Source organism: Acyrthosiphon pisum, chromosome A3, assembly GCF_005508785.2.
Source record: "Acyrthosiphon pisum isolate AL4f chromosome A3, pea_aphid_22Mar2018_4r6ur, whole genome shotgun sequence".
In the NCBI taxonomy this organism is placed as follows: Eukaryota; Metazoa; Arthropoda; class Insecta; order Hemiptera; family Aphididae; genus Acyrthosiphon; species Acyrthosiphon pisum.
In genome coordinates, this window is record NC_042496.1 from 3,515,645 (window position 1) to 3,539,751 (window position 24,107).

A 24,107-nucleotide genomic window follows, 5' to 3' on the forward strand; every position below is an offset into this window, starting at 1 on the left:
CAAAAGAAAATATATATAAGACCTCCACTTTTCCCAAAACAATAATATTGCAGTATTGTCGTTGCTGAAATTTCCATTGTGTATATATTACCTATGTTATTTACGCATACACTAGAAAACCACAACGAGTTTAAGTATCTACTTTAATAAAATTAAAACTTTTGAAATATTTAATTTTAATCTTTTGTTTCCGATTTCAAAATAAAAAAGTACGCTATCGCCATCGCCAGCGAGTTATATATAATACTGAAATTTAAACAATACTTTGTTTTTGTACATTTATGTAGAGTGACCTTGTACCAGCTTATAACGGTTGAATAAATATAGTGTGACATGAAACATTATTTTCGATAAGTTGCCAATATCTTTATGTCCGATAGACATTTTTAGTGCGAGAAATGTTGGTTTTGTTTAAGTTTGTTCTAAGAATTTTACTTTTTATTATTTTTACATACTATTTAAAAATAAACTGTAATTTTTAATATTATTTATAATCCATTTTATGATATCATTTTATACTTATTTCAATATTTTATTATTATTATTATTATGTCATATTAAGAAAATAGCTGCAGTACCTATAATCTACATAATAATATTATCAAGAAGTATAATTTTTTACTTTAAATTAATTTTTTTTTAAACTCACACGTTCAGAGATTTTATAAGTTAATCCTATTATTAATACTCCTATATACAAAAGTTTGTTTTAAACTCTACTCATATATCCATATAGGCAATTACTATAATTAATTAACGCATTAATATACTTTAGGTGCGTTTCAAACCAAATGGATGACAAAGTAAATAATAATTTGAAGATAATTTAATTTAGAACCTGTTAATTGTATTATCATTATGTTATATAATAATGTATACCTACCAGTTCTTTACCTCGATGATAACGCGTGATAATAATTAAAATATTAAAGTTTGGGCTATATAAATATGTAAATATTATATTATAACTTTTGGGCTTATATATATAAACCCATATTATAATATGATCGTGCTATTTTTCCATTAATATATTCCGCGTCCTTATATAATATAGGCAATATATTATAAGCAATTTTATCGACGTTAAGTCACAGCATTATATAGCGAATATCCTATATTATTTCTATTATTGTGTAGCAAAATGGTTAATAATTGTTGTAGACTGCAAGTTTACAAGTATTAAGTAGTTAAAAGTGTAATTTATAAAAACATTTTATTATATAGCTAGGTAATAAAGTAATTATTTTGATATTTATTTTCATAGCACGACGTTTATACAGAGTGATTTTTTAAGCCCATTTTTCCTTTAAATAGTACCTACATTTATTCCAATTCTGATTTTTAAAATTGTTAAGTATACTTACCTCAAGACCATAATATTATCCTGTGACGATACAAGTTTTTATTTTTTTAATGAAAATCCCATTTTTTACAGAAAAATATTATTTAGCGAATGATTTTCTTGAAAATGTTATACATTCAAATAAAAATTCTAATGAGTAGTTTCTGAGTTATTAAAATGTTTATACTATAAGGATAATAATCCTTAAAAATGGTTTTACAAAAATATAAACTATATTTTAATAATAATATGTAATATTACATAAAATCAGATGTAGTATTTACTATAGTTGGATCATTTTTACAAATTATTTATATTGATAAATCAATTTAGTAATAAGTAATAATGAAAATTTACAAATCATCTAAGCCCCTGAATATCTATCTAAGCCATTGCCATAGTTACCCTATTTAGTATACAAAGCTACATAACTCAAAAACTACTCACAATAACTCTTATTTTGGATACATCAAAATTCTCAAGAAAATATCTGCTAAATAAATAAAAAGCGAAAAGGGGGCTTTCTCTTTGAAAACAGAAGTTCTGTTTGACATAGTGGTACAAAGCAATCTCAGGTATCCGAATATAATATGGTCTTCACATGTGTTTAAAAAAATTCCAAAAGCCAAAATTTGAATATATTATGCATACAATTAGGGCTGAAAATCACTCTGTGTATACCGAGTTAATGCCTTTATAATAATATAACGATAATGTGATAATATGTTTCACGCGTTTAAACTCTAAATCTATGTATACATAATATGTATATTATATATATATTCGATAACTATAGGTATAGTATAGCCGCAAACGCGGAGAGGAATTATAAATGCCATTAATGGTGACCATTGAAAAGTTTCTGTTCCGTGTATATTATATCATTGTATATATACACTCGACGAAAGTCGAAAACCAAAAGCAGCATACATGACCCACCCGGGGCTCAGAAATAATTGTTTAAACCCGCTGGAATTAACGACGGCGGTATTATATTGTATCTGCGGCGGCAGTATTGAAATTCAAAACGTGTAAAACTTTTACGGGCTTGTTTTGACGCATAATGCATACTTAAAAAGTTTTTAAGCTTATATGAGACTTATACACACCGACAATAACTGTGTGGGTTCTATTATTCCGTGTTTTCCAAATTAACATATCTATAATAATATTTAACACGCGCGTATATGTATACGTTCTATATACGGTAAAAAATACATTATTTTAATTACTGTCGACTTTATGAACGTAATAATATTGTACACTGTTATATAGGTAGGTCGTAGGTATAACAATACATATATTATATTTTGCGAAACCGTAATATTAACTTTGGTTGATATTTCGAATTCGTTTCATTTGGCATCACGCGGGTAATAAGAATTTCGTTCAGAAAACGCTGCAAATACAATGTGGTCGGTGAATACAATTCCAACGAATAAACATTAAAAATAATTACAATTACATTATATAAAACTATATTCATAACAATTTTCTCGAACAATTTTCCCAGACCGCTTATTTGTATACGTATATAGCATCATAAAGTACATCTAATGGAAATGTATACATATATTATTTATGTAATAATGTTATATGTTTTTCGAATAGTTTTGTCTGACTCGCATTTCCTGTATTATTCGTTTTCACAATTTATTCAAATTTTATCATTTTAAAATGAATATACGGCTTATGAGACTGTGTAATTTGCAAATACACTCAATAGACGTTTAATCAAAGCTTTGAACTTTTGACTAGAAATTATCACTTACCATTTACTGGGAATTGCATACTTATCATCATCGCTCTGTGTCAGATGCGCCTGCAGGCTACATTAATTATAATATTTAACGTGGAACTATATTGACTCTAGTAAAACATAGGCACTTAATGGACAAACAACAATAAAATCGTTAAATTAACAGATTGCAGATTAAACTCGCTTCGTGACTGCAGAATTGTAAATGTATGGTACTAATTCCATTTAAATTATTTAATGACGAGCAACTATTATACTGCTTTCGCGACGATGCTTAGACTTTTTACTTCTAAATTATTATGCTGTTCAGTTTACTGTAACCTACCTATATATACAGACTAGTACAATAATATATGCGTACCCATTTACATCATATTATGTTTATATTTTTTTCTTAATACTACTAGAAATATGTTAAGAATAAAATATAATGCTTTAAAAACGTTTAAAAATGCACTTAAACATTAACTATATACATCAAAAAATCCCTAAAATAAGTTCAGTGTTAGCATATTATAGTCACCATATATGATATAGTATAGTATAGTATAATAGTGTGTACTTAAAAGACATTTGTATCTTGGAAAATATCGTTTCAACTGTCAAGCATTCTAGAAAAAAAATTCGAATACATCGAAATACGAGCCCTGCTAGTAATGTATGTTACGAGATAATATCGCAAGGTACAATGTATGTTATGATGATTTGGATTTTGCATATATACAACGTACTTTTTCTTCGCTCGAACGAATGGACGTTTAGATGGAGTAAATGTTATTAATTTAAAAAAAAAAACACTATTTTAAGCGAAACAAATACTTCTATCGGAAAATGTATCTAAAATTTTTAACACAATTTTGGGACGCCGTTGCAATCATAAACAATATTATAGACATTATAGACATTGTAGGCGTATAATATATATATAGGTAATGCATACAAAGATCGACAAGGATTTTGCATTACTAGTAAAACGATTAATGATAAACTTTATATTTAAATTGTATAATATTACTATATACAACTCAATGATGTTTAAAAAAGATAAAATAAACATTGGTCACAGTTTTGAGTATAATATACATTAAACGCGTTTGTTCGAAATAAAGTTTTCATTTTAATTATGTATTTTGAGTACCTACATATATTTATTTTTATAGGAAAACAAAATATTTTAATTAGGAAGTACGTTTTAAATATTATATATTCTGTATAATGCGATGATTGACATTATAATAAATTCAAACAATTTAATTTAAATATGTATATTATGTATGTTTTGTTTATAAACGTATAAAGGATAAAAACGACAGCACTAAACCTTGACGGACCATCAAGCTGATTATACGTATATTATGTATTATTGTATTAATATCAAAAGTCCTATATATTCACAAAAATTGTCTAAAAAAATACGTCAGAAATCAAGTACGTTGGAATTAAACAAATTAATTTTAAGCTATTATTATATTGTCCATTTTAACTTATTCGATATCGTTACATGACGCGACGGGTCATTTTATTTTGATAGAATCAACGGTTTTCCATCCCGTTGTTAATAAACACAAAATATTTATTTAAACCAATATTATTAATATTGCATATTATACAATTAACATTATTATTATTGGTGTCATAAATATCTAGATTTATCAATATTATTGCTCAAGAACAAAATTTGTCAATAGTGGATGCCGATCCAATCTTGCGGAGATGGATCGAGGGGAAAGAAGAATGTGGTAAATCCGAGGAAGAAAATTATACTCCATGCAGGGTTTGTGAAGAAGATGATCACCAGGTTTGGGGAGGAGGCTCAACGCTGCCCAAGGCGACCACTGACCGGTAAAAACTAAGCACAACCTCCACGTTGGCGCTGCAGCTGGCGCTGTGCTCAGCTCCGAAACCAAGTGATCAGCTTTTTCACTGATCCTGTATACGGCGTATAATTTTCTTCTTCGTATTTTCCACCTTTTTCTGCCCCCGCGATCTATCCCCGCAAGATTGGATCAACGCACACTTCCCGGTGAGTCTTGTTCATCACAACAAATTGCAGTTATTGTTAAATTTGACAGATGGACTGCAATAATTTCAAATAACCATATTGTGTATTGTTTCTTTAAAAATAAAAAATATATATATTGTTCCTAAATGGTATGTCTCATTTTATCTAATCATTTGCGCCTTACAGTTAACGACTAATCGCATTAGAATAATATATATAAAATATTTGCTTGTTATTATAGTTAAAATAATTGTATAAAACACAAATGTTTCAATAATTTGTGTTTAATATTATTGTATTTTGATTGAATTGGTTTAGGAAATTGCTCGTTATTCATTGAATGTAATTGAGGTCGGCAGGGCAATGACACAATGCATTATTTTGGATTTGGGCGTTTACCTGCAAAAGTCGAAACTAAAACAAATCGAAAGTAAGTTTGTTTTTGTACAACTGAAGGAAATATTTTTTTAAGATATATGGTCGTAAATAATATAATTGAATTTCTATTTTATGAACCGTACAAAATCTATACATATATGAAATTGAATGTTTGTCTGTGTGCCTTTATGCGTTCTTAAACGCCGTTCATCCAATTGCCATGAAATTTGGTACAGAGATAGATTATACCTTTAAGAAGAAGATAGGTTACATTTAATCACGAAAAATGGTAAATTAGAAGTTCGATCCGAGAAGGTTATATTTATGAAATAGTTTTAATAATAATTATTATTAATGCAACAAGTCTGTTGGCTCAGTTGCACTTCTATGAATTTTTCGAGTTTGAACTACGGATTTGGTAGACCAATTTTTGCATTTTTTTTGCATTATATTTTTTTCTTATTTTTACTTTCTTATTTTTCTTCTTTATCTATATACATACGAATGTTTGGTTTTTTTATCCATCGGATTTTAGTACGGTTGGTTAGTTTGGGATTTTGTGTTTATTGATTGTATTAATCCGCCGTAGGTTGAACAAAATAACACAACAAAATTGGTACAACTTTGATACTTTACTACTTTAGTACTTTAGAGTGAAATTATACACCTACGGTACGCACCACGCGAGGTTCACCATTTTCCGCAGGTAGATTGCCTACCTGATAATAATATACTACTTGCATTATCACAAGCGAATTTCGCGGACAACGCCGGTCGGGATGGCTATTCGTTAAAATTTAAAATATAATATAATTTACACTTAAAACGACATTTGCTTCCACAGCGTGTTACACCCAAAAGGAGTTGAACAATCACAGCATTTTTCCCCGGCCAATTTAGCTAGTAGTTAAAAAAAAAGTTAAAATATAAAAATTAAGCTATAGAGATCTCAATTCCAGGGTATCGTTGACCGACTCGGTTGGTAGTTGAGCTGACCCACGGTTATTTTCTCAATATTATGTGGCTTATATATTTTCAAATTTATACAATAATTTTTTAAGACAGTTTTATTCGAAAAAATATGATCAATGGTCAAAGAATATAACCATTTAAAAATGATATACGCATGCCGCCGGGCCTCTCTCAAAACTTGATAATATTTAATATATTATACATAATACTGGAATAATCTATCCAAGTGAGTATGGTCTTATTCAATTTTACTTAAAATTAATATCAGTATAGTAATATGATTGTATAGGTTGTTTCAGTATAAGTTGGTACAACAATTTTGAAATGAAATGTTTAAAAATAACTATTACATTTCAATCACAAATTAGGTAAATAAAATCTTTTTTTGTTCTTATCATATATGTGTTAAATTATTATTATAGTTATGACGTATGAGTTATGACCAGTAGTGGATCCAGAGCTAGGAACTGGGAGGGGGGATTTTGTAAAATTGAATTGTTAATGTATAATAGATCAATTAGTGATTATATTATAACAAAATCCAAACGTCTTTTCATAACGTCACTTTTTCCAAAACGGGTCAATTATTAGGTCTATGTTTATGTAATATGTCTTTATGTCGGGGGAAGGGGGCAGGCCCTGTGTACGTTCCTGCTTATGCCATTATATGTTGATATCAATACATTTGAAACAAATTAACTAAATCAGGCGAATAAACCAAGCTTTGTAGTACATATAATATACTTGGTTGATGCTTCACAGATAACTCACAGTACTAAAATCTTCGGTAACCTCGGCTTTGATTACGACAGTCGAGATATATTATTGTGCGGTAGGTAATTAATTAAAAAATATATAATTAAGTAGAATATGAAATAAAAACGGTTGTTTCTCGCTACTTCTAGCCATATTAATTGGTCGTTATACTATTTTACACCATACGTCCGCGTAAAATCTACCGAACAAATAACAGCCCCTATACCTACACATGGCGGAAAGTCCAAAGTCATCAAAGGGTCGTATCTCGTCTGTGGTTCAAAATGTGTTTGCAGTCTTATAAGTATATTATACAACTGCAGTATATATTACAATAATTTATACATCGTATCGTATAAGACACGTCGATAATAACTATCGCACAAGACCTAAAAGGCAAAAAAATGTCGTTCGTATTCGGGTATGTATTATATTAAGTACTTGATATTTTTCCTTTGCATGGAAAATCGAGGAATCACAGATATTTTTTTGGGTATAGTGCAGAGGAAAAAATATCTAGTAACATTATGCTACATTTTGTTAGAATTTAGATTAATTTTTTTCGGTTTGTATTGTTGGTTTGTTATGGAAATAAAAACAAATAGCAACGAAAATCGGCCTCGCAAAAAAAGTTTGCACCCCGCCTAAAAACATAATATCTACGTTAACATTATAAGGAGCTTATTAGGATCGTTGCGTATAGGCATAGGCGTAGCGTGATGGTTTTTTTTTTTTTGGGGGGGGGGGGGGGCTATAGCTTTTTTTTGTGGTATCAACGACGCTGCCGCAACTGCTTGCGAATTACTTTGTATAAAGGCTATAATGATTCAGGTACAGAACATATTATATTCTACAAATATATAGCTATAGAAAAATATAAAGGAACAAAATATAAAAAGGACTAAAGAAGCACATTATTAAGTAAAATATAAATAAATAATATTTATTTTAATGTATTTGAATTAAATATTTAAAAAAAAAAAACATTTTAAATAGGAAATTATTACAAATTACTATATTATAAGGTTTAAACGCCTGCTTTTTTGCACAAATATATTAAGAACCTCTTCAGATGTAATATTATTAGCTAAGTCCCTTTCAATATGAAGTAGAATTTCGTAGCCATGTTTTTATTCGCCGCATTACCGAAAACGATCTTTCACAAGAAGCAGAACTTACTGGAATTGTAAGCGCTACTTTTAAAAGCTTATATAAATTTGGAAAAATTTTTTTGTTGATTACTGATACAATAGCATCTATGTCAAAATCATATTTATTAATACAGTTCTTCATAATTAGCATTTCAGCTTTAAGTTGATCTTTATCAAATAAAATGTTTTTCGGATATCAAAATGAATAATAGAAAATGTTTTCAGTTCCCACATATGGACGTATAAGACAGTAAACTATTATACAAGAATTTCTGGGGGGAGCTTAGTAGAATTCTGGGGGGGCTATAGCCCCCTTAGCCCTCACCATTCTACGCCTATGCGTATAGGAGGGGATAAAAGCATATAGTATTTTGTCACCGCGTTTTCGGTACGTTCTCCACGTCTGGCTGTCCGGTATAATATTTACATACCTATATATATATATATATATATAGGTACTCCTCGGGGATGGATATATACGCGGCTTTATTTCTCGCCGTTGTATTTGACGACTATTATTGAGAGTATAATTGCGTTGTACTCCGGTATAAATAATATACCTGCGGTGTGCAGCACATAACATTATATACACGAGCATCATCATCCCCCAACCCTGCTGCAGCCGAGCACGCGGGTGCTCGACGACTACGACGACGATACGATGACGATCGAGGGCCGTTATCGGGTTTAATTAAAATACGTGGGGTCGCCCGAATTTATTTGCTCGGACGGCTTTTCAATTAAACGGCGTTTGTCCGACCGACGACGGCACTGTGTGTGCACACAATATACCACCGCCGCCGCAAAGGCCAACCGCCACCACCCTATATACCGTCAGATCAACCGCACTGTATGTGCACGCGATAGGGTCTCCACAAATTTTAGTCACACGTACACACACCCACGCACAAAGTTGGATATATTATGTGTATACAAATAAAACACATTAAAATATAACGCGTGGGAGTATGGGACACATACCGTCGTTTTACGTTAAATTCGCCGTATCAGTATGTTATGTTATACTGCTGATCCCGTTTTTATTTACATATAATATAAATCTTTTTATGGTTTTGTTAAAATTTCAAAGTTTCCCTGTGAAAAGTATCTTATGGTGGAATCTTTTCAAATTTGATAAAATGTTGTGCACATAATAACTATGGACAGTTTCTTCTTGGTACCTATCATAATATTAATATTCAATATTTATATTGTTATCAAGGCTGGGCATTAAGGAGTTAAAAGTTAAAATTAAGTTAATAACGTTAATTTAATTAATTCGTAACTTTTTTTTTCAAATTATCTTTTAACAATAATAGTTACTTTTTTTAAGATTAACTTCAAGTTGGTTTTTACTTTGATGTATCATTTAAAATTCCCCCATTACTATTCTTGAGCGTAAAGAAAAACTATCTAATAAAACATATTATGTGTCTGGAATTTTTTATTTTTGCAAATTAGCAAATTTTAACTTAAGTTAACGAAAAAAAATATGTGTAACTTTTAACTTCACTTAATTATTTTAAGATAACTTAACTTATCGAGTTAAAAAAAAATCGTTAACTTGCCCAGCCTTGATATTAATATATTATGTTTCAGTATCGTGCCCCCTGCTAATAATTTACCAATGCCGTTCATTCCGGCGCCACCATAAACTCTTAAGATTAGCCGAGATAGAAATATTTCAATTCGTTTTATTTTGCATTACCTATATTATAGCGGTGTCCATTCGATGTCTTGCATAAAATATAGGGAATATTACTTGTAATCTACCAAAAATAAAAATATTCAAATATTTTTGGGATGAAATGAGAAATGCACAGTATTTGCATCACTCGAGTTAATCAAAATTCTTTCAGTGTTCAAAGTGAAAAAAAATATAGGATATATAAACGAATTTTGAACTCTTATGTTACCCTTACCACGCATTGTATCAGCCTCTTCATTCAACGTGGTTCCGTGGTGTAGCGGTTATCACATCTGCTTTACACGCAGAAGGTCGCCAGTTCGATCCTGGCCGGAATCATTCATTTTTTTGTTGGGTGGTTTATTTTGTAACGCAAATTTCGAATACTACTACATTTTATAATTATTATTTCTTATTTAAATTTTTATTAATTATTAAACATTTTTTTGTTGATTTTTGACAGAGCACGTTATTTATTATTTTGTTTTAACTTATTTTAGATGCATATTTAATATATATATATATATATATGCTATATATATATATAAACTAATTCAATTATTATACAATTTGAAAGGAAGATAATTACTCACGTTTCACACTAATCTCTCCATAACAAGTTACAGAGATAAAATTTTAAAATTTAATAACTTTATTTATAAACTTAAAAATTATTTTAAAATTAGTACCAATTAAAGGCGTACGCTGTACAGTACCAACATTTAAAGTGCAATTACCTATATTTTATTAATAATAGCTATAGGTACTATAGGTACGTACATACAAATGAAATAGGTACCTACCGGATCGAAAAAATAATATATATAATATAATATAGTAGGTAGCTATACAATGTTGGCGTTCTGTTAATCACATCCGCCTTTTGATCCTTTGAGCAGCAGGATCAGATGTTAGGTACTTTTCTTATTTTCAAAGTTTTTATTATTATTACAAAGAAAGAAAATAATAAAATTACTACCAGGATAAAATGTTTTCTTAGTCTTTATTATCTTCATTAACACGACTATTACCATTTTAAAATTGTTTAAAATGTATTTTATTTTCAGTATTTTTTCCATCTACGACGTAAATGTATTATTAGGTATATAGTATGACCTGCTTTAATGTACCAGCTATATATCTGCTTTATATTATGTTCAATCTACTTGAAACTATCCTGCGGCCCGAAAAATTGTCCATAGAAAAAGATTATTTTGTTCATACCATTTTAAAAGGGAGTACATTCCTCGCTTTGACCAGAATCCATAAAATAGATCGCTTCAGGCTTTAGCAATCAGCTGAAGGTAATATAAAAAATGTTGAATTCTGAATGGAACCGGAATGTACCAATATTCATGGTTTATAATATGTAAGTACTTATTTATATGGGTTAGACTATTGCCTATTGTGTTCTTTTTTTTTTATAGAATCTCATTTCGATAGATAAAATCCAATTGAAAAGTGTTGTTATTATTTATATACATATAGGTATTTTACTATTGTAAAGTTGACTGTAGTAGTTGTTTGAGTGCTAAAATAATGAAAACGTTTTCGATTTTAAATTGATTTGATTTCCTGCAGTTAACTCTAAAATACAAAACATATGTCGTATACTATATGACGTATAGTATTATAGTAATGACTAATGTACCTATATATATAACTACACGAACCTATAATCTATATAATATACTTATTAATACCTAAATTTTTCATTTTAATTTACATTTGAATAGTCATTATGCGATAACCATAAAATAATATGAAAACAAAATAGAGGGGCTTCAGAACCCTCAGTTTTTTCATTGAAACTGCGCCCATGTTTATAATATATTATTGTAGTATTTACTGCGGCAACCAGACTATTATAGTACATTACTACATTAGTACATAGTACCTACAATCAACATTGTTACATGGCTAGATATGCAAGACATCCGACTTCTTAGTTCCCGCTGAGTCGCCACTAGTGTAAGCTATATCTCCAAATTATACCTAATATACCTACCCAAAAAAATTAAATTAATCACAGTTACACATTAAATGTGTAACCTACGTCATAAACGATATAAATACCTATCTGAATACTTTTGCGAGTTTTGTATGTATGACATAATGTATTGCATAATATAAAAAATGTTAAAATAAAATTGATATATTAAAAAAAATGTTAAAAAAAACTACCAATATTGGCTTTAAATAGTGTTCAAACATACACAGTTTACAAGCGGGTTCCGTGGTGTAGTGGTTATCACATCTGCTTTACACGCAGAAGGTCGCCAGTTCGATCCTGGCCGGAATCACAGATTTTTTGCAGTTTTTTTTCGTATTTTACACGATGCCACTTATGAATAATTTTTATCGATTCAATTTATTAAAATAAACTTATTTTATCTTATTCAAATGTTTCTTTTCATACCATTCTTTATTAGTTTTGAAGAGACAGTCACGGATTCAAACACGAAACTACATCATTTCGACACCGCAACTCTAATTTTAATGATAAAATTTAAATTTTATTAAAGATTTAAATTATATGAATATGTAAATCCAAATGTAATGTTATAACATAAATCCACTACTTTTATGATATATTTCGTTCGTATAAGTAAAAAAAACATTTTGTAATTTTTGTGAATTCTAGATTTTTTTTATGTATAATTATTATTATACAGGCATGGTGACTTGACATTTATTTTTAAACAAAATAGGTAGTATGTCTATTTAACACCAGAACTTGAGATTCCTAGGTTATAGCTCTATTCTTTGGAACAAAAAAAAATAAAATGTTTAGTGTTTGCGATCCGAAAAGAAAATCCGTCAGAAATTCAGTGGCCGCGACAATCGGTTTTTCCAACGACTCGATATAATAATCGATTTCAGATTAAATAACACACGTTGCACGACGATTTCCCATTACGACACTGCGGCTGCACTCCCGATTATCCTGCAGGAATATAGCTGTGGATTTTCCTTCCTATCTGAGGATATTCGATTTTTATTTTGCACGTCGTAAAAATAACTCGCGCGTATTATGGTCACGCATATACGACAATTTAGAATGCGAAAGTTCAATATTTATAATCGGACTGTTCAAAAACGAACTCGTTTTTATGCTCGCTCGTAAAATAAAACCGAACGACGACGCGTAGTGCTGCAGATGTTAGCGGGCGTGAGACGGAAAAAAAAATCTCATCGCGTCCTTAAATAAACAACTCGTGCGATGTTATTATATTATATACCGCATCGAGTATAATAATATTTTAATAATGGCCATCAGCCGAAAAAAGCCGAATATTGTGGATCGTGTACAGGCTATGGCGTAGGGATTTTAACGTGGTCGTCCCACAGCAGGATAAGATTTAAAAATAAATAATAATCATAATCATCGTCGTACGCATTAGGTTTAGAAAAGTTTATTATATTTTAGAAGCCAGAATGACGGATAGGTCATATCCTTTCGTATAATATAAATACGCGAGAATCATCTAATATCTGTATATCAAATGTGAATGTCTACGGTCATTATTTCAAAAAGTTAATTTCTTTGAAAATTTTCTTTTTGTATAATTTGATGTTATTTCAAAACAACAAATCTGAAAAAAAATTATATTTTATACTATTTTTTTTATTAAGTTTTTGCTGTTTTGAGTGACACCATACATTTTTTATTTAATTTCCGAATTATTTGTAGTATTTCTTCAATTTATAAAAACACTATTTTGGAGAAGTAGTTCATTAGTTATAACTTACAATTATTTAAAGTTTAAATTAGAGGAGTAGTAGACGAAGTTTTGGGGGGACGCACCCTTGTACCTCTCTACTCTACTTATCAATACTTTAAAAGCTTATAAGTTATAAATTTATAACTAGCGAACTATACTTGTCCGAAAAGTGATCTTTGTATATTCATACACACTGAATAATATTCTCCTTAGGAATATGAATTAAAAAAATGTTGATCATCATCCAAAAAATAAAAAGCTTTAAAAACAATAATGATAAAAAATAGTAAAAATTATAAAATTTTGTTTTGACATGACATAACATTGTGTACAAAATGCATTTTCAAAGAAGTCGAAACTTTTTAAAATAAACGATAGTATGTACTGTATAGACACTGAAATGGATCACCCTGTAAAATTCTTAGACTGAGGACATCAGTGTCCTTCCGGTATTTTTTTTTTTTTAATAAGATCTCGTAACCATGTAAAAGAAAATTAGGAATTATGTATTTTAAGCACATGATATATTATAATATATTATAATATGATACAACATTAATTCACAGAAGTTGTTGTTTTGCTATATAAAGAATTTAGAAAAAAAGATTAGCGTAAAGCCACATTAAATTTTAAGTTCAAATGTTGTCGGAATTCGATATTCTGCAAACGTAAAATAACGATTTCTCCGCAAATGATTTTTGTTATGTCGTTGTAGGTAATTGAAAATATATTAACCGTATAAACTTGAAACATTCAATAGAATAAGTACTGCGATACTTAAATCATAATTTTCTTTATAAAATGAAATTTAAAAATATTTAGATTAATACATTTCAAGCAATATATTTTATGGCATTTGAAATATTCGAAATTTATTTCAGTTATATTCTGTAAATGAGGATACAATTTTTTTAGATCAAACACTTGAAAATGTAAAACAAAATTTCTTTCATAAGTTCAGAAGCCATTACAATAATAATAAGGCAAGTACCTATCTATACACAAAAGTGTACAAGTATATAACATTATAAATTACGGATATAACAATATTGAATAAAATATAATACCTACGTCGTTATATGCGTATATTATACCTAACATCATAACGGCGGTGGTTATAATACATTAATTATATATATTATTATGGTGTATACATACGTTTTATTTTACGGCGTATATTCCTATATAATTTGATTTAGTTGCGCATTAAAAAAAAAAAATTATGCTTTTTATGTAAAACATATTTTAAAATGTAAAGCTAGGATTTTTAGCAATTTTCTGGTTGGTTAAATATAATTATTATTCGTGTGGGTGGTAAAATTAAATTTTTTCTCATAACACTACGGTATGGTGCAATATTTATAAATCGGGTACCTACCTATAGGAAAACGTTAATGATAACTTATATACCTAAGTTAAAATATATCATAATAAATTATAATTTATATACCTAATTAATATTTTATAATTGTATTTATTATCTGTGTAGGTAACCATGTTTTAGAGGTAATGGAAAAACAAAAAGTTCGATTTTTATTGCTCGGCCCTTAAATTTTATTCATATAGGTACTATTTATAAGTTTTAACAGTCCACAACGATATTTAAAAACTTAAAATACGGTACGTCGTAGAGATATTATATTAATTATGTTTTTATAGAGCTAAATTTCAAACGTTATTTCACATTTTGGCGTAATAAATCCTAATGTACATACTACGACCCTGCATAAACGACTGAACATAAAAACGATTTAATTTTCGGTCCGAAAATAAATAACAATATAACTATAGTCGTAACACCAAGCAATGTTTACTATGTAACATAACATAATATTATATAGGCTATCAGGGCACATAAGACGAATAATAACCTTCAATAACGCGGCTATAATGTCGGGGCATATACCTAGGTATATGTCATGTTGACAGACAATATCAGAAACAGAACAAATAAGTCTTGGGACATTTTTCAACAAATATCATAAATTATATAATGTATATTGCCCACTATATTACACCGATGAATCGTCGTGAACTTGCATTAGATGATATATAGGTAAGTGACGGGTACAAATTTGTTGGGATTTTCTTATTGTTTCCATATAAACTCGTAATATATATCTACGCGCAATCACAGCTTCAATTTTTTGTCGAAAAATTGTCGAGGCCTTGCACGGGGCATAATTCTCATATTTATTTATTTTTTGTACCGCGTGAACCGATAGCGGCGGCTAGGAAAAAAATAAAGATTTTTTAAATTTTTATTTTTAAACGAACACACTATTTTACATTTTACTACGATAGTCACTGCAGATTACTAGTACTTGCAAAGTTTGTATTCAAATTAAAAAATATACATAGCTGCGCATTAGTGTAGGTACCCCACATAGTTTCCATATACTTTAGGTCAAAACGTTTTAAGAGATATTTTCTGGTTTACGATGAATGAATCACACTATATATGTACGAATTCCGAAGTACCGGTCAGGTTAATAAATAACAGTATTGTGAAAACTTTCGGTGATTAACTGCAGGTACCTCGTATCTATACACATATTGTATATATACACTATAGCGGTGCTGGGCTGCACGACACGAGGAGCAGAGCATATATACCTACCTACCTCGCTATTCGCCTAAGCACCGAAACTTCAACGATACTCGCGAAATGTCCAGAGACAAATGTATAGTTTTGTGTCGGAGAACCGGACGAGACGCGCATATAAGTAATGGGACAACACACACATAATAAGAGTAATTGCTTTATGCGTAGGTATACCTATATATATATACATGTATAAGCAGCGCATGTATGAGCGCTGTGGGGACTGTAATATAATATAGGGAGTATATTTTATGAACTTACCTTTCCCACCACAGCGCCAAAAACGATATCTCGGACCAGACGAACGTCATGTTTTTTAATACTGTCATTTTTTCCACCATGTAGTTGAGCACTTTGCTGGTCTGCAAGTGATAGTAGCCCTCGAAAGTTCTCAGCCATCCCGGGTCGTTGTGCGAGTGGGGCACGACGATAATCTGGAAAAAATAAATAAAAACGAAATTATAATAAATAATATTATTATTATATTATACACAACGACAACAACAATAATAATAATAAAAAATTGTAATAACATAATGTTTAATAAAAAAAACGGATGAAAAATACGATGCACCCAGCGAGAGAGATGTGAATGTGTGTGTGAGTGTGTGTGTGTAACTGTGTGCGAGAATGAAAAACCGATGTATAACGAATTTGCATAGAAAATATTATTATTATTTTCTTCGTGCTCTTTGTGTGTCAAAAACTCAGACTCCTTAAATCTTTGAAAAAGCTCTTATCATCTGAGAACACACAAATCGCTTTGAGCGCAAGTTACATTTTTTCCTTGCATTCGCCGTCCCGCCGGTCTAACTATATATATAAGAAATACATTAAAAAAAATTCTTAAGTTCAACTTTTATCTAGCAAAACCTTTATAAATTTGTTTTAACAATAACACTTTGAATATCAACGAATATAATATAACGACAACATCGAGGTCCGTAGTGTTAAAAATGCTTACGAACAATAATATTAGAATAGATAAGATATAAAGTATATAGATAGGTGTAATACCTACTGCAGTGAATATTGAGTATAATATTATAAAGTTCATATTGTGTCTCAACAACGATCTCTGGATGACTTATTATAAAATGCATTAATTACTATTATACATACGTACAATAATAGATGTATATTTAATCAATGGTATATATTATGTAATTTCTATTACCTACCTATAAAAAAAAATAGAAACACTTATTACCAATTAATTTTATTATTATTATTTGTTCTCTTTTCTTTGATTTTCTAAATATTTCTTTCACGTATATATCAGTACCCACCTACCTATATATATAATATAAACTTATATGGCTTATAATATATAACCATCCATCCGACACCGAAAACGTTTTGCCGAAGGGAGATAAATAAATTACATGAAATCTTTTTAGCAAGTTATACGAGTATGGTGTGTCGTATAGTTATGACTTATGAGTGTACCAGATAACTATATAGTTTGACATTTAATTGTTACAGAGAATGAAGCAAAATTCTTAAACATTCATACAAGATTAACAAGTAATATCTGAAGCAGTTGTTCAAACGAATTTTCTTTCTTCTCTTGTTGCATATAATAGTAATACATTATAAGCGTAAGGAGTGCTCAGAAATGTACAGTTTGTTCGCGCGTGTTTTATATAATTATAAAATTTTATTTCTCTGAGATTTTTGGAGTCTCGCTAAAAGCGCACATATTATTCCCGCCGTTGTTCGGACGTTAAACAAATATAATAATAAATAATAATAATAATATAATAATCGAGTCTCGAAAACGGAATTAAAAGTTTCTAGCGAGTTGGAGAGTATGAAAAATTTGTGAATAATATAATAATAATATAATATATATTTTAACATAATAATATAGTAACTCGTTTCGCGTGCGCACTGCAGAAACCGCTGCGGGTAGGTACTTATTTAGGTATGCGCATATACCTATAGGTACAGACTGTCGTGTATATAATAATAATAATATATAATATTATAATAATAATATAAAACGAGAGCAATTAGATTTCCATATAATAATAATATTATAATCAAATTATTGCACAGTCCGCCAAGCAGCCAGGGCATGCACGTAATAATAATAATAATAATAATAATAATAATAATATCGAGGGATGTTATTATTCAATTAACTGAAACCATCATGGCGAGCGAATCGTCGTAAGGATTATGAGGCCCCGGCGATAAACGAGTCGCAGGCGGCGCGTTATATTAATCAATGCAAACAAGTGGATTCGGATCGCAAATAATCAGTACGCATTTAAACGTAATACAATTTATTATTTATTCAGCGCCAGCCACTACAGCTGCAGCACAGCGACGGGAAATTTTAATGCCCTGCCAATATATATATATTATATATACGTATTTTATGTCACCACCTTTTCCTACACCTTATACCCAATACCTACCGTTGTCTCGCATTTATGAACGGAAATTTCACGCGCGTGTGAATGTTTTGTATTTTTTTTCGAGTGTATAGTAGGTTTTATATTTTAGATTCGTGATAAATCTCGCGATCGGTATTAATTGTTTGCAGTGATTATAATATGATATTACCAATTATTAATGTTAGGTACTTACAATAATAATCAATATTGTTATTATTTATTCTATAACACAATGATGGTTGTTCTACACGCACAGTAAGTACATGATACACCGGTAAATAAATTATATCAATACTTATTATGCGTATACACAATATACCTACCTACATTTGTGTTTACGTTTAGTTCGTATTTAATTGAGATAGTACATTTAAATTCGTACCTATATCGCTATACATATGTATTTGTTCGAGACACGATTTACGAATGAGCGGTTAAACATTTTTTTCGCAATTTTTTATCTGAAATTAGGTAGGTAATAAAAACAACGTATAAAAATTACAAATCTATGGAAACCTTACACACATATGAGTATACAATTATAACCAGTGGCGTACTCGTGAATTTTTTTTTTTGTGGCAAATTATTAAATAGGTACCTCAATTTCAATTTTTACAACCATGAAATATTCTAAACCAAAACGAAATAAATTTACAGAGGGGCATGCCCCTGTTTCTCCTCTTTTTACGGGTACGCAACTGCTACCAGATACCTATTTATTCAATGCTAAATATATTTGTTTATTTTTACAAGTCCTTAATTCTAAGCGGCCAAAGCAGACGAAGAATGTATAGATTTTACAATGATATTATGTGCGTGTTTTATTAATATTTATTTTTGTGTCTAAAGACAATAGATTATTCTAGAAAATGAAAAATGCTTTGATTTCAACTTTGAGCAAGATTCTGTTAGAAAAGTGGATCTAGTTTGTATTTTGATAGGTCAATATTCAAAAATAGAAATTTCTCTGTAGGAACTTTTTAAAATAATTGTAGGGGGGAAAGTAAGTAACCTACGTATTTAGTATACACATAGTATACATTTGTCAAAATTTTAATATTATTAGTAATATTAAAATTGTTTAATATTAGGTAATTACATGCGGTTACCAAAAAATTAGACCATCTCGGCTCTAAATCGTTTTTTGTATACAAATAATATAATTTATATAGGTTCCAAATATAAAATATAAATAGGTTATCATACTATTGAATTCAAATTTAACGCATCCATTAAATTGATCCAATCAATGACGAGATCCACTCGTTACCTACTGTACAGCAGGGCAATTACTTATGGGCTAGTTTAAAGCCTTTAAGTTACTTATTACATTTTTTTTTATAAAATTCCAAGTTCTTCATTTTAAATCAAAAGAAAATACAAAAATGTGTGTTACATAACTTACAATAATACTGCAGTTTTTAAAAAATACAAATCTTAAGGTGAGCATAGACAACTGAAATAATAGCTATTAGGTATCGTAATATATAGCTATATGTATTATCGCAAAATACTAATTTAAAAGTATATTAATATATTATTTATATAATACATAATATAGGTACGTTGTATAAACCGTAAGATTGATAAAACTTAAAAGCAGCTCACTTAATCGTTTACTTAAAAAATTAAACTTTCTATTAGTTTTTAAAAAAAGAAATAGATTTTTGTATATTAAGTTGTATTTAATTATTATGAAAAAAACTGCAAAAATATTTGGAAACCACTTCGCTGTGGACAGGGTTCGAACCTGTGCGGGCAGAGCCCATTAGATTTCAAGTCTAACTCCTTAACCACTCGGACACCGCAGCGGACGGAAATTTATCCAAGTTAAGGCTCAATCAAACAGAGAGCTGCCTGCCTCGGTGTATGGTACGGTAACCGCGGCAGTCAGCGTTCGGTTGTATTATTTTACAGTGCCCGCGCGAGCAGATCGCTTTCTGTCTGACTAGGCCTTTAATAGTTTCGTTAAAAATTAAACTTTCTATTAGTTTTTAAAAAATAAAATAAATTGTTGTAAATGTTGTATTTAATTATTGTGAAAAAAAACTGCAAAAAATTTCTGGTAACCACTTCGCTGTGGACAGGGTTCGAACCTGTGCGGGCAGAGCCCATTAGATTTCAAGTCTAACTCCTTAACCACTCGGACACCGCAGCGGACGAGAATCTGTATGAGTTTGATATCATTTGTAACCATTATTGGAAAACGTAGTTTTAGTCGTTTAGTTTAGAAAATCTAATTTAATGCTTTTTCTCTTAGAAAAAAAAATTTATTTGAAATATACTTACATAATATTATATTGTCAAATATTTTATTCCGTAACATTTATCTAAATATTCATTTTTAAAAACCCAATACTCATCGCATTAGACAATATCAAGTGAGTACAACTTAGTAAATATAGTTTTAAATATAGTGTTACAGTATTTCTAATAAGCGATATTATAAATACGGACGATAAGTATATAAGTGTTTTTCAAAAACTATTAGAAGCTAGAATAACCTAAATCTTGACTTTTCCAAAAAATAAATGTAAGCTTTGACACATCAGATATGATTAAAGTCCTAATTCCTTCAATATAACAGAAACAGAATCTTTTCATACATTTCCAGTTCGCAAGTCGCAATGCCTAAACTCATCAGTTCAGATAAGTGTGAATAGTTCTTTCAGTACCTATCACGAGACGGGTCAAAAGTTGAATGAAATGGAGTGCCGACAATGTTGTACAAGATTTTAGTTTTTTTTTATGATTTCCTATATTATGCTGCATATTGAGAGATTTATCAAAGAATATAAGTGTTGAATATAATATTATTGTTAATTTTTTTATGAATATAATTTACACTGTTGTGATGAATTTAAAATTCAAATATGATATTATATTAAAACAAGGAATTAAAAAAAAAAATTGTGATATATTTTAATGCGAATTGAAGATTTTGAACATCTTACATAATAAATTCCAAGAAAGAGAAGAACATTCTCAACATTGTATATAAATACATACTTTCCACAGTCGTCTTTATAAAAGTTCACATTTGATATGTCTGCATTAAAACTCTTCATTACCGTTTGAAGATTAATGATTATTATATAGGCATTACCTATATGTATAGTAGATACTTAGAAGTCTATAGTAGAAGTCTTAATAAGGTTTATTTTCCATTGTAGTTTAAAATACATGTAACTATATGATATATGTGACTAATGGCTGTAAAAGGCTTGAGTTTTGCAGCTATGTTGAAATACCTAATTATGAAAATTCCAAAATTTACCTCTAAGTTTAAAGAAGGTAGGTACTATAATAATATATTTATTTATATATTGTATATATTATAAATGTTATATTGTAAAATATATCAATATAATATGTATATAGGTAATAATGACTTATACGAAACCTTTGGACCACTAAATTTACCTACTGTGAACTTGTTCCAAAAATACATCATTTTAAATCAATACCAATAATACATATACGCGGCCCTAATTGCTATCTGCATAAAATATCATTTAATTTCTAAGAGATTCAAACTAGAGAAATATATAATTTATTACGAATAGTCATGTTTTTTCAGTTGTAAAGCTTTCAGGTTGATTCAAAACATATTTATTCTCTGTTATATTATATAATCATGTAAGATAGCAATAAGAAAAGCTTAGGATTAATAATAAAAACAAATATTTATTTAATAGTAATTATAATAAATTTAGATACGTATTTGTATATCTGATATAATATAATATGACAATATACGCCTAATCACGGTTTAAGATACACCTTTAAGGTATACCTTAAGCCGTGCACATAATATACGAGTAATATTTGTACTATGTAATAACTGTAGTACTAATGTACGAGTAATATAATCTTATGAACTAATAAACATTACAGCATATGTAATATAATATTCATATTTTTAAAATATTTTCTGTCGATTATGAGTCATACCTATCACTCATATGACATAATATATTAATATATGACATTATATTATGCATTCATGCATCAATATTTTATAACAATTACCTATTATTAAACTACGCATTTTTACATTTATCATTTCCAAAGTGATTGAATCATTTTATTGTTTTTTTTACGAATAAAAAAAACTTTTTGCGTAATATTTTGTAAGCGTAAGAATAGGTACTTACGCGTATTATGTATCTACAAAAAACGAAGTAAACTAAAGTAATACAATAGTGAGTACAAAATGTATACATTATATTATAGGGTAGAGTATATATATAAATTAGAGTATACATATAATTTTATGTACATAATATACATATTAATATATTGAGTGCCATATGTCGTCAACGAACGAGAATATATTTTATTGGTATTTATTATAACACACGTGATGATGTGCAGTAGGTACCTATATATACAAATATGATATGGATTGTGATTTACTTATCACATATATCTACCTAGATATGTGATACATGTACCTTATATATACTTACCGCGGTAAATAGCTGGTACTCGTGGTAGATATACCATATATATAATATTATATGATAATATACGGATATAATAATATAATATAATATCTCGGTAAATAACACGGTTTTATTACATCGTATATAGTCGTATAAATGGGATGTGTTTGATGAAGGAAAAAAAATGCGCACACACGCGAAACACCGCGCCTATATATATATATGTATATTATATAGTATACCTACGTATATATATATGTTATATCGATTTGTAAAATATTAACATAGTTAAACGTCACGTAGACGCGTACCTACACGACGTGTATTCGCACATTATTAAAGAATATACCAATAAATTTGTGTGTTTTATTGATCAATGGTTTGATTAATAATAAATTCGGTTCATGGAAAACCAGAAAAGATACGCAGTTTAAGGTACCTACAACAGCACAAACGATATTATTATTATATACAATTTTTTACGCCAGCAATATTATATTATACCAGTCTGCGTTAAAATATCACCACCGCCCATACAATAGTATATACCCATGTAAGGCACTGAGTTTTCAGAAAACGTTTCGTTAGAAAAAAAAACTAATTTAGGTGAATTTATATGAAAATATGTAGGTATATACATTATGTATATAAGGAACGAGTTATATTTCCGAACGAATTTTTTTTTTATATATACATTTGCATATATTCAATATATTATTATAAATATCCTCGCCGAAATGTATACAGTAAAAATGTGAAAATGTGACTAGAATTAATTTTCAAGACAAAACCAATAAAAAATATACAATTTTAAGTAAAGTTTTTCTAAACTTATATCATTTCCGGAAATAACACGTTTACAGAAAAAAATTGTATT

The 24,107-nt window shown here is 29.1% G+C and overlaps 1 protein-coding gene and 4 non-coding genes across 5 annotated transcripts in view; 2 read left to right on the top strand and 3 right to left on the bottom strand.

The window, feature by feature from the left end:
- The window catches only part of LOC100159877 (alpha-mannosidase 2), a 191,154-nt gene that overhangs the window by 44,330 nt on the left and 122,717 nt on the right, over nt 1-24,107 (bottom strand). Inside the window, exon 3 of the mRNA XM_029491149.1 lies at nt 16,639-16,811. Coding sequence (XP_029347009.1) covers nt 16,639-16,811 — 173 coding nt within the window. The remainder of the gene's footprint in view (nt 1-16,638; nt 16,812-24,107) is intronic.
- Nucleotides 10,314-10,386, top strand: TRNAV-UAC. Its single transcript has one exon. It is a non-coding gene; the product is annotated as a tRNA-Val (tRNA).
- TRNAV-UAC lies at nt 12,278-12,350 on the top strand. Its single transcript has one exon. It is a non-coding gene; the product is annotated as a tRNA-Val (tRNA).
- TRNAS-UGA lies at nt 20,512-20,593 on the bottom strand. The gene has a single exon. It is a non-coding gene; the product is annotated as a tRNA-Ser (tRNA).
- On the bottom strand, nt 20,858-20,939 carry TRNAS-UGA. The gene has a single exon. It is a non-coding gene; the product is annotated as a tRNA-Ser (tRNA).